Source organism: Gobio gobio (genome assembly GCF_949357685.1).
Source record: "Gobio gobio genome assembly, chromosome: 1".
Classification (NCBI taxonomy): domain Eukaryota; kingdom Metazoa; phylum Chordata; class Actinopteri; order Cypriniformes; family Gobionidae; genus Gobio; species Gobio gobio.
The window spans coordinates 52,035,538-52,048,370 of record NC_137097.1 but is presented as its reverse complement, the minus strand read 5'-3'; the positions used below and the strand labels follow the sequence as shown (position 1 = coordinate 52,048,370).

The 12,833-nt window shown below is 38.8% G+C and overlaps 1 protein-coding gene across 1 annotated transcript; it reads right to left on the bottom strand.

Moving 5' to 3' along the window:
* Positions 1-9,262: 9,262 nt before the first annotated feature.
* Positions 9,263-12,062, bottom strand: fzd2 (frizzled class receptor 2). Its single transcript, XM_079833623.1, has one exon. It carries the CDS (start codon positions 11,856-11,858, stop codon positions 10,200-10,202), a length of 1,659 nt encoding a protein of 552 aa, XP_079689749.1. The 5' UTR covers positions 11,859-12,062; the 3' UTR covers positions 9,263-10,199.
* Positions 12,063-12,833: the final 771 nt, after the last annotated feature.

The following is a 12,833-nucleotide window of genomic DNA, read 5'->3' as shown; positions in this document are numbered from 1 at the left end:
CGCAGATATGCTGCAGAGGTGGCCTGATTTACTGTGAGTGGAGGCTGAATCCAAACATTATTCAGATGATCTGGAGTCTGTTTGCGGCAGCAGAGGTCGACTTGTTTGCCTTGGAGGAGAATGTGCATTGCCTGCTGTACTTATAATAATAATAATAATAATAATAATATGTTTATTTTTTTATAGCGCCTTTCAAGAACCCACGGTCGCTTCACAATGGAGTACAAGAGTACAATCAATTTACAATTAAAAAAGACAGTCAGCCTGTTCAAACAAGCAGGTGTACAACAAATAACATAGACAACAACATCAAAGTTATAGAATCAAGGAGAACAATTAACAGTAACTTGTCATATAGCATAATATGAGGAAGTGTGAGATCACTTGAAGGCAGAGGAGGTGAGAAAAAGATAATTATTTACTGAGAAGAGAAAATAGATGAGTTTTAAGTTGGGACTTAAAAGTCTGGAGAGTAGGTGCGTTACGGCTATTCGAGGGCAGCTTATTCCATAATTTTGGGCCAATAACACTAAAAACCCTTCCTCCCATAGTAGAGCGTTTAAACTTGGGTATGACAAGCAGGTTTTCATTGCCGGATCTGAGGGTCCGGGCAGGAACATATGGTTGGACTAACTCAGCAAGATATTGTGGTGCAGGGCCATGACTGGCTTTATAGACTAAATCTAACAGTTTAAACTGGATGCGACTGGCCACAGGAAGCCAGTGAAGTTGGTTGAGGATGGGAATGATGTTTATAGATTTCTTTTTAAATGTTAGGGCTCGAGCAGCAGAGTTTTGCACCATTAGGAGGCGATGTATAGCCTTAGTGGGTAAGCCGCTGTATAAGAAACATGGCTTTTCCTATCACTGCTATGCCGACGACACTCAACTCTACTTCTCATTTCAACCAGATGATCCATCGGTTGGTGTTCGTATCGCTGCCTGCCTAACAGACATTTCTGCCTGGATGAAGGAACATCACCTTCAACTTAACCTTGCAAAGACAGAACTTCTTGTTGTCTCTGCCAACCCAGCACTTCACCACAATCTCTCCATTCAGCTAGGTTCATCAACCATTACTCCATCCAGGACAGCCAGGAACCTTGGAGTTGTGATTGATGATCAGCTAAAATTCACTGACCACATCACTGCAACAACCCGATCCTGTAGATTTGCATTATACAACATTAGGAAGATTAGACCCTTCCTATCAGAGCATGCCACACAACTACTGGTCCAAGCTCTTGTTCTCTCCAGACTGGACTACTGTAATGCTCTTCTAGCGGGCCTTCCGGCATGCACTATCAAACCCTTGCAACTGATCCAGAATGCAGCGGCGAGGGTGGTCTTTAACGAGCCGAAGAGAGCGCACATCACGCCTCTCTTCATCAGTCTGCACTGGCTGCCAATAGCTGCTCGCATCAAATTCAAGGCACTGGTGCTCGCCTTCAAAGCAACCACTGGCTCTGCACCAATATACCTAAACTCGCTCGTTCAGACTTACACACCCTCCAGGAACTTACGTTCTGCTAGTGAACGACGCCTTGTGGTGCCACACCAGAGAGGCATGAAATCGCTCTCACTGACCTTTTCCTGGACCGTTCCCACCTGGTGGAATGACCTGCCTATCTCAATTCGTGCGGCCGAGTCTGTAGCCATTTTCAAAAAACACCTAAAGACACATCTCTTCCAGCAGCACCTGACCAATCAAGAATAGCACTTATCATTCTATTCATTTTCTGTCTGTCTAATTTATTTAAAAAAAAAACTAAAAAAAAACTGTCCTGTGTGTTCTGAGCTAGATTAACTGAGACTTGCTACAGCACTTGCATACTGTTGCCCTTGATTGTTCTAGTTGCTTCTTTTGCTCTCATTTGTAAGTCGCTTTGGATAAAAGCGTCTGCTAAATGACTAAATGTAAATGTATAAGGCGTTACAATAGTCCAATCTGGAGGCTATGAAAGCGTGAATAACTGTTTCAGCATTGTTTAAGTTAAGGGAGCGGCAGATACGAACAATATTTCGCAAGTGGAAAAAGCATGATTTAACTGTCTGACCAATATGTGAGTCGAAAGATAACGTGGAGTCAAGTTCTCGCTGATGAGTGTTCCCTTTTGCTTTTACTTTTCGCTGACGAGTGCTCTCCTGAAATGCAAAAGCTTCCAAGTCTTGCCTGTCCAAACAGTCCACAAGGTTCAATGACGGTGAGCACCAAGCTTTATAGTGGGGGGCTCCACCCCTAGCTTGTGCATCATTTGCCGGTTAATATTTCCGGCGTGATGCAATCTGGCTTCAGTATTTGTGGAAGGAGGGGGATAACTCCATAGCATTGCTACATAATGTCTCGTTCCCTCCTCTGACGGAACAGAGGTTACGAGAGTAACCAGAGACGTTTTGTAACATTAGAGCCTCCAAACATGATCAAAATCTATTTTCTTTAAATTTTAAAAGTTTTCCATCAAATGAGACCATTAACTTAACACTACATTGTATGCCCTTACTTTTACTTAGACATGAAATCATTAAAAATGCCTTCAGGGTGTAAAGGGTTAAACCCATATGTGATGTTTAAACTGGTTAGTGCAGTTTGTTTTTAGCATTTAGTGTGCCAATTTTACATAGAAGTAAGTGTTTGGTAAAGTTGGCTGCTGTTTTCATTATTGGCCTGCAGGTTAAAGGCCAAATGTTTTGTTCAACAGTTGTCTGTTCTCCCCATGGTTTTGCTTCTTGTTTGACATAATATATAAGGTGGGAAAAGAGCTCATTAAAGTATTGCTGAATTATCACCTCAACCAATCGCACAAAAAACATAATAGAAAGCGTACCTTACCCTCCCCTCCAGCACCCATATCCAACGTTTTATTACTCCATTGTTTTGTTGTTACATTAATGCTTTCCTCCACCTCCTTCTTTGGTAGGAAAGGCAAGCAGGGATTTTCATCAACTTGAACCATGCTCAAAAATCAAGCCTCTAGGCAAGTCAAACATCTCACGCACACACACACACACACACACACACACACACACACACGCACACACACACACACGCACGCGCACGCACACACACACACACACACACCCACACACACACACACACACACACACACACACACACACACACACACACACACACACACACACACACACACACACACACACACACACACACACACACACACACACACACACACACACACACACACACACACACACACACACACACACACACACACACACACACACACACACACACACACAGACAGGATATAAGCTGTCACTGAGCCAGGCAAATTCATAGAGTGCAGTCGGAGCAATGCTCTATACTTGGCCACTGGCTCACTGCATTCCCTACTTTCATCTGAGCAAGAGAGAGGGAATTGGGAGTGTATTGCAATTTGAAGGGAGCATTAAAAGCCATTTAATAATAAAGACATGTGGATTCCTTATTTTCTATATCCAAGCCAACATATTACCATTTACATTACCTGTGTCATATGTCATAAGATACCCTTATATCACCTGTAACAAATCTGGTACATCTGCTCTATCTAACCTACATCTCTCTGGTCTCCCCTGAGGGATCAAGGTATCTACCACAAGAAAAATGAAAGTGATGACAGACTCTGCAGGAGTATCTTTAGAGAGACATGAATACTTTCAGCACAGATCTGAAAGCACTGTTGAGCTGTCAACAGTTTAACAACTGTCTCTGAGATTTTCTGAGAAGTCAGCAATATAATTTGGTTGGCTGGAAATGTTGTTGAGGTGAGTTTTCACCATTTTTTAAAAAGTTCTTACTCATAAAGAGTTTTACAAAAGAGAACCAAGAAAAAGGTTCTATATGGCATCAAAAATGGTTCTTCGTTGTAATCATTGAGGAACCACTTTTGGTGCTATATAGCACCATATCTTATATGGTAACTGTGCTATATCACTCTAAAAAAAAAGGCTCGTAATCATAGGGGAACCTTTTTTAGTGCTATATAGCACCGATTTTGGTGCTTCAGTGGTTCTTCAGAGGTGCTATATAGCACCTTAGTTAAAGAACCGGTGAAGAACCTCTGAAGAACCGGTGAAGAACCTCTGAAGAACCGCTGAAGAACCACTGAAGCACCAAAATTGGTGCTATATAGCACTAAAAAAGGTTCCACTCTAAAAAAAAAAGGCTCGTAATCATAGGGGAACCTTTTTTAGTGCTATATAGCACCAATTTTGGTGCTTCAGTGGTTCTTCAGCGGTTCTTCAGAGGTGCTATATAGCACCTTAGTCAAAGAACCGGTGAAGAACCTCTGAAGAACCGCTGAAGAACCTCTGAAGAACCGCTGAAGAACCACTGAAGCACCAAAATTGGTGCTATATAGCACTAAAAAAGGTTCCCCTATGATTACGAGCCAAGAACCATTTTTGGTGCCATATAGAACCTTTTTTTTTTTTAGAGTGCACTTTAGTCAAAGAACCGTTGAAGAACCTCTGATGAACCGCTGAAGAACCACTGAAGCACCAAAATTAGTGCTATATAGCACTAAAAAAGGTTCCCCTATGATTACGAGCCACGAACCATTTTTGATGCCATATAGAACCTTTTTTTTTAGAGTACAAATTTTCAAGAGAAACCTTATTTTCATAAAACATACTTTCAGATTTACTTTTTTTTATTGGTTTATTTTTCACTTGGTTTACTTATATTTTTAGTATTCAGGATTAGGATTTTGTGAATTATTGCTTAATCCTTTTTACTTCATCGGAATGGTATAATTTGAACTTGGTAAAGTGTTTGGCACTTGCTATGTGAACACAAAGGTTAAATGTTCCTGAAAAAAAAAAAAAAAGCCACACTTGTACTCCTCTCGGAATGACCGCATTAGAAATGAATGGGAAACAAATTTAATCTAGTGGAAACTTTTGGTACTGCGCCCAAACAAAATCTTACTGAAAGCTCATTTGTTTTGAGATATGTTTAGACTTGTTTAGATTTATGGTTTTGATTTTCTCACATTTTTGAGTAAAACACGTTTTGGAAAATATATATTTATACAAATGTAAAATAGTATTTTTGTGCATTTTTCATAACAATAAACTTAAACTTCTATAACTTTTTATGTTCTTTTTTTTATATAATTTTTTTTTAAAGGATTAGTTCACCTCAAAATGAAAATTTCCTGATAATTTACTCCCCCCAATGCCATCCAAGATGTCCATGTCTTTCTTTCTTCAGTGGAAAAGAAATTAAGTTTTTTGAGAAAAACATTCCAGGATTTTTCCCCACACAATGGACTTCAATTGCAACCAAAATGTTGAACGTCCACATCAATGCAGTTTCAAAGAGCTTTGAAGTGCTTCGAATGGTACTGCGCGATCCCAGCTGAGGAATAGGGTTTTATCTAGCCATTTTCTAAAAAAAAATTCAAATGTACATACTTTTTTAACCACAATTGATCGTCTTGTGCTGGTCAGCAACGAGCCAGGCATTACGTAATGTACGTTGAAAAGGTCAGGCCAAACATGGGCAGTACCGCCCCATTGTTTACAAAGCGAACATTCGAAGACTAATACAAACGCTTTTTTAACAAAACAGGTAAAAACAGTGATAAATTAAATAATAAATATGTCATTCAACATACAATACAATTTGAACAATCCTCCTTCTCCACACTTTTAAACAATGGGGCGGTACTTCCTCCCACGTTCGGCGTGACCTTTTCAATGTACGTTATGTAATGCTTGGCTCGTTGCAGACCAGCACAAGACGCTCAAGAAAATCCTGAAATGTTTTCCTCAAAAACTTAATTTCTTTTCCACTGAAGAAAGAAAGACATGGACATCTTGGATGGCATTGGGGTGAGAAAAATATCAGGAAATTGTCATTTTGAGGTGAACTAATCCTTTAAGTTTTTTATATTATTACTTTTATATATATATATTTTACTTCAGCAATAAACGGCCAATGTCTTCTTTAAAAAGAGATCAAACCAAACTTAAGTCTGTGCTCCACATCATTCAAGATTTATGACAGTTTAAGTTGGACATTTCATTTCCAGGTCTAAGTGAATAAATGGATTATAATTGCATAAATATAATATGTACATGTACATGTAATACCATAAATTCCCCTAAAATACAGAGCACAGTCATTTCTGATCGAAACGCAATGATCCCCCCAAAAAAATTATGCACTGAAAAAGGGTAACCTAAAAATTGTAACATCTACATGAACTGGTTTTATTAAAATAAAAAATATTATTTGCATCACTGAATCAACATTAATAACTTAATTTATTAACATTAGTTAACTATTAGTTGACATTAGTAACATGAACTAACAAGGAAAATACTTTTTTATCTATCAATCTTAGTAATGTTCATATTATATGTTATATAAGTAAATGTGTTGTTTTTAGATTCAATATTTTTACTGGAAAACAAACAATATGGATTTAAAAATGACGGGACAATTCCTGTACTTGGTGAGATTTTAGTGTGGATCAATTTTCTTTTTTGCCCTTCATGTGTGTAATGACATCATCTCCTGGGGGAGTTGAATTACTATAGCTTTCAGGGGGATTCCAGTGTTGCGCGTGTGTGGACCGTATGAGCATTTGCTCTTGACTAAATGTTTGGAGCGATTACTCTGAGTTAGAGTACATTTCATTTTGCTGTTAACACTAACCTACACACAACATTTTCCATGAACACACAGTAGCCGCTGGGCTTTCTAGTTCGATATTATACTGTTTTAGGTATCTGCACCCTCCAGGACTATGTGTGTGTTTAAGTGTAGCCTAATAGAGACTGTGTAAAGCAGCAGTTCTCAGCTGGGTGACGGTGGCCAAACATGGTTTATGCTGACTACAATGTGTCTTGTGGTGAATTGTTAGCTGCATTTCAGGGGGTTGTATAAATAAATGTCAATGTTTGATATTTAGGAAACTTTTGTACATTAAACAATTTTGGTTTGGTCGTCATTTGATGTCCATTGTAAAGTCTGAGTCCTGAAGCAAATCCAGTTGAGTATTACATTTTGTAGACGACACGATTTTGTGAACATACAGATGAAGGTTTGTTAGAACAAGCTAAAATATAAAAAATAGATTGGACAATGACTATGTATTCATTCAGAAAGTATGATATATGTGCAATTATTTTGGATACTTTTTGGATATTTTGAGGCTTAAGCTTACCTGCCTTCCTCAGCTGATGTAATTTACATGTTATTTTTGAGTTGCTTTAGTAAGCAAGCATCTGCTGAGAACACAAATAGTTAGTTGAAATGAAATACTATTAGAACTTTGACATGCTAAAGCTATTTCAAACAGCATTTTATACTATATTTAAAGAAATCAATACTTTTATTCAGCTGTCACCAGATCTAAATATTCGCAACGAACACCCTTTCAACATGAAACCAAGAAATGAGACCTACACTTTCCCTGCCTCTCCCCACAGCCTCTCAAATGTTTGTATCCCCCAGGATACGTTGCCATATAGGGTTAAAAAAAGAAAAGGATCCCAACAATGTAATGGAAACAAGGTAGACAAACATTTCCGACTCAAATTTAAAGTTTTAATGATCTATAATGGAATGTCTTGCTGTATTTGCAATTTAAATACAGTTCTGAACATTTCTTTTGTGTTTGTTTCAAGAGTATGACTGAAGTTTTTTTTAAGTGTTTGCAAAGCTTTATCATACTTAGGATTTATTGTGAAATTTCCACTGTCATTTACTTTTTGACCAGTGATAATCTTTTGGAAACGTATGCATATTAGAATAAGTGTGTTATTATTGTACAATAAATACATTTTGTTGTATTATCAAAACTTGTCTGGCAGTTTTATTGATCACATGACATATTAAATTGACAAAGGGAAAGATTAATGAAGTATGTGACTACTGAATTTACAGCAAAAGTAGGTTTATACAAATATTATGTAATAAATATATTACAGCACTGAAAAATCCCACTTGTAGTTATTTTAGTAAAGTGCATTGTGAATTGCTCTAATTTACTGTAAAATGTAAGATAAGGACATGTAATTTCAGTTACATATTTATAGTATACATACATTATTTCTACTTTAATTTTACAGCTGTAGGGTTAATTTTACAGTATGTATTCCTGTATTTTTTATAGTACAGTTGTAATTAATGATTTACAGAATTTTAATTAATGATTTTATAATAATGATTTATCAAAATTGCCAGTAAGTTACTGTAAATTTTACAGTATTTTATTTACAGTGCATATATTATGCATATATAAAGAAATTAATACTTTTATTCAGCTATAGGATGCATTAAACTGTTCAAATGTGGCAGTAGAGACATTTATAATTTTACATAATAAATGTTATTCTTTTGAACTTTCTGTTCATCAAAGAATCCTGAAAAACAGTGTCACGGTTTCCACAAAAAAACTGCTTTCAAATGTGATATTAATACAAAATGTTTCTTAAGCAGCACAGATCACGTGACACTGACGTACACTCTGGAGTAATGATTTGCCAACATTACATTTTAAAATATATTACCATAGAAAAGTTATTTTAAATTGTAATATTATTAACAGTTTTTACTGTATTTTTGATCAAATAAATGCAGCTTTGGTGAGCATAACGACTTTCAACAACAACAAAAAAATCTATGAGATATATTTAAATGAACTTTCCCTTATACAGTCACTTAAATATTCTCATGGGCATTTATTCTATGTATAAATTCTAGGGGGTACAAATTTAGTGAAAATAAAAACAGGTACACACACATGTGCGTTTTAAATGAGTAAGATAGCATAAAGCGGGAACTAAGGCAAAGATTGTATGATGGGCTGAGCATGAAATTGGCTGCCCAGGGGCATGCATTAGATAAGAAACCTGAGCTCACAAACATACACTCACAAGCTAAAGCAAAGACATGAAAGTTAGTGGAATAAAAACCTGCACCGTAGAAAAGCTTCGCATTGATCATATATAGACTATTACACTCCACCATTTTGGTAAAGCAAGCTGGTTTGTGAGGTACACACACACACACACACAATCATTTCATCATGTGCTTTCCATTTTCCCCCCGCATGCCTCAGCTCTCAGGACCATGCCAGAACCATTTGCTCCTCAACGGCTGCCTGCTTCACACCACAATCAAAAAAATACAGCACTCTCGCTGAATCACATACAACCATTCCAAACTCTGGTTTTAGGATAGTGTGCGTGGACACAGAGTCTTAAGATCTGATAGATATATTAAGAAGAATATGATATCAAGACATATACACTACATATTTTAATTTCGGTTAATTAAAGCAATAACTTCTATGACAAACCTATATGCTTAAAATAAAACTTTGTTATCATTTACTCACCCTCTGGTTATTCAAAACCTGTATGTCTTCCCTTTCTTTTCTTTTTTTGAAAAACTGTTTTTGTCAATATAATGCTTAGAAAAAACAACAGCACACATTTTCAAAATATCCATAGAATAAAAAAGTCATGCAGGTTTGGAACAACACGAGGGTGAGTAAATAATGACATACTATAAATTTGTTGGTGAACTGTTCCTTTAAATCTATAACACATAATTTTGGACTAAAAGTTTTCGGAGGGAAAAGTATTATGTACAGAAACTTTAATTTGAAACAGAGACACAAACATGAGTATAGAAGATATGAGAGAGAGAGAGAGAGACTAGTGGCTACACATTCTAAATACAGAGTATCAAACTTTGAAAAACACAACAACATAGACTCGCATAAATACAAATATATAATAATGTTCAAATACAGATTTTTACAAATATGTACAGTTTTAATTACATTTGACACAACTGCATGCCGTATTAGATGACAAGTTTTCGAGCTCTCCTCCCCCCTCAGCTCTCTTTGCTCTGTCGTTTGTTGAATTCCCAGCTGGTATCTCACTTTCCAAGTTGAGTTTTTATGGCCAGCAGCTTATGAGAAAAAACAGGGGTGCAACAGAATGGGGGAGGAACACATTTCTGCACTTGGTATCAAATTGGCTGTGTTTGTTTGGGGAAGCCAAGTGGTTCACACCCCATTTCTCTTTCCACTTGAAAGTCCCTGACAGTCTGAAAATAGACATATATAATTGCTTTCAAAATACCGACAATTGAAGGCACTTTATGATTTTTTCTTAACTGAAAACTCAAATCAGTTATTGCAAGAAAACACGGACCACATTGTCCTGTTTCATACAGTGGTCTCCCCTTGCCCGCCACTGGTCAAACGCGTGTAGAACTTCCTCCAAGAGTGCAGCGTTTTTCCCGACCAGATCCAGAATCCCGAAGTGATCCCTACAATGAGAGTCATTAGGTACTTGATCATGAAGACGGTGAAGTCGGGGGTCATGTGAGGAGCGGGCTGCATGGGGCAGGGGATGGCTAGGCTCTTACAGTTCGTACTGATCCAGCTCTTCTCCCAGTGCTGCCTGAAGGCCTGCTCATAAAAAAAGCAGGCAATGACGATGGTGGCCGGGACGGTGTAGAGAACCGAGAAGACGCCTATGCGGACCATCAAGCGCTCCAGCTTCTCGGTCTTGGTGCCGTCGTGTTTCATGATGGTGCGGATGCGGAACAGTGACACGAAGCCGGCGAGCAGGAACGAGGTGCCGATGAAGAGGTAGATGAAGAGGGGGGCCAACACAAAGCCCCTCAAGGGATCCAGATTATTCAGGCCCACAAAGCAGACGCCACTTAACACGTCTCCATCAATCTGCCCCATGGCCAGGATGCTAATAGTCTTTATGGCCGGAACGGCCCAGGCAGCCAGGTGAAAGTACTGTGAATTGGCTTCAATAGCCTCATGGCCCCATTTCATACCCGCTGCCAGGAACCAGGTGAGAGACAGGATGACCCACCAGATCGAAGAAGCCATGCTAAAGAAATACAGCATCATGAACAGAATCGTACACCCTTCCTTCTTCGTACCTTGAACGATGGTTTTATGGCTCTCAGGAAAAAAGCTCTCATTGCACACAACTTTATCCCCAAGAAAGTAGCCAGCAATATATGCAATGGACACCATGGTATAGCAGCCAGACAGAAAGATAATGGGACGCTCGGGGTACTTAAACCGTTCCATGTCCACTAAATATGTGGTTACAGTGAAAAAAGTGGACGCACAGCAAAGAGAGGACCAGATAAGGATCCAAATCCGGGCAAATTCAATCTCCTGGTCTGTGAAGAACATATACCGGTAGACCCCATTTGTTCTGGAGGGCTCGCATGGAGCACCACAATCCAGCTCGCCCAGGAACTTATAACTGAGGTAGGATGGCACTTTGAGCCCTGATGGGCAGCGGAACGGTTGGTCAGGCGAAGAGTACAAATTAACGCCCGGCGTTCCTGGAACGGGCATATGAACGGGCGCCACCGTGGCCGTGGAGTCGTTCTGGCCCACGCAGATGTGTCCGTCTCCCAGCACCGGGAAATTTTCGCATCTCAGCCGCTCTGGCCACTGAAAGCCAAACTTGTTCATGAGGGCCTCGCAGCCGTGCTTTGCCCTCTCGCAAATGGAGCGGCATGGCGGGATGGCTTTCTCCAAAACTGTGCACACTGGCGCGTACATGGAGCACAGAAAGAATTTAAGTTCGGGCGAGCACTGTACCTTGACCAGCGGGTAAAACTGATGGACCTCCAGCCCGGCATCCTCCTGGTTGTAGTGTCCGACCAGGTTTGGCATTATGGTTTGGTTATAGGCGATGTCCGTGCACAGGGGGATGGTTATGGGCTGGCAGAAGCCGTGGTCGGGGACGGCTATCCCATTCTCTCCGTGATACTGTCCAGACGCCACGAAACAGCACGGCAACATCAGTGCCAAAAACACACACAAACTTCCACTCGCCTGCATTGTCCCGGAAAGTTCCGCCTAACTTTCACTGAATACAATGTGAGTCCACAAACTATGCTTTTGGCGACATATTATTTGCTATTCGAAAACAAAAAGTCTCGATAAACTCACGAACTAGTGTAAATCGCATACTTTGTCAGGAATATCTGTTGCGCGCAGGAGCGACTGCATGACTTTTCCCCCTTTGTCCGTCAGACTGTTTCAAGCTCCCCCTGGGCTGCCTGTTGCTGACTTTGAAGGGAGAATAAGAAGGAGGAGGGATTTCGGGGGTCTTGAAACAGATTTTTACCCTAAACCCCCATCACAATGTCTTCAGACCAGACCAATTGAATCGCTGAAGACCCATATCAACACCATATGCCATTAGTCATCTGAAAACGAAGAGCATTTTTTCCAGTTTTATTGGTGTAGGAAGTTGGTATAGAGAAATGAGAGAACGTGAGCTGTAAAAAAAACTATCTATCTATCTATCTATCTATCTATCTATCTATCTATCTATCTATCTATCTATCTATCTATCTATCTATCTATCTATCTATCTATCTATCTATCTATCTATCTATCTATCTATCTATCTATCTATCTATCTATCTATCTATCTATCTATCTATCTATCTATCTATCTATCTATCTATCTATCTATCTATCTATCTATCTATCTATCTATCTATCATGTGGCTGATGATGGGTAATGGCGACATCTTGTGGCTTTGTGTTGTCAGTAACATTCATCGTACGTTATCGCCTTTTGATTTAATATTTAAATTAAATATTTCACATTTTTAAAATAAGTATAAAATCAAAAGGTTAGTAATATTGATAATAGTGATAATAATAGTGACAAAGAGGATAAGAATATACAAACAGATGCATGTAGCATGTATTTATAATTTTGGTTGATCAAGAAAGAAAAATAATATAACGATATCAAGAGAGAAAAAATAGAAAGAGAGAAAGAAAAGATTAATTATTGGG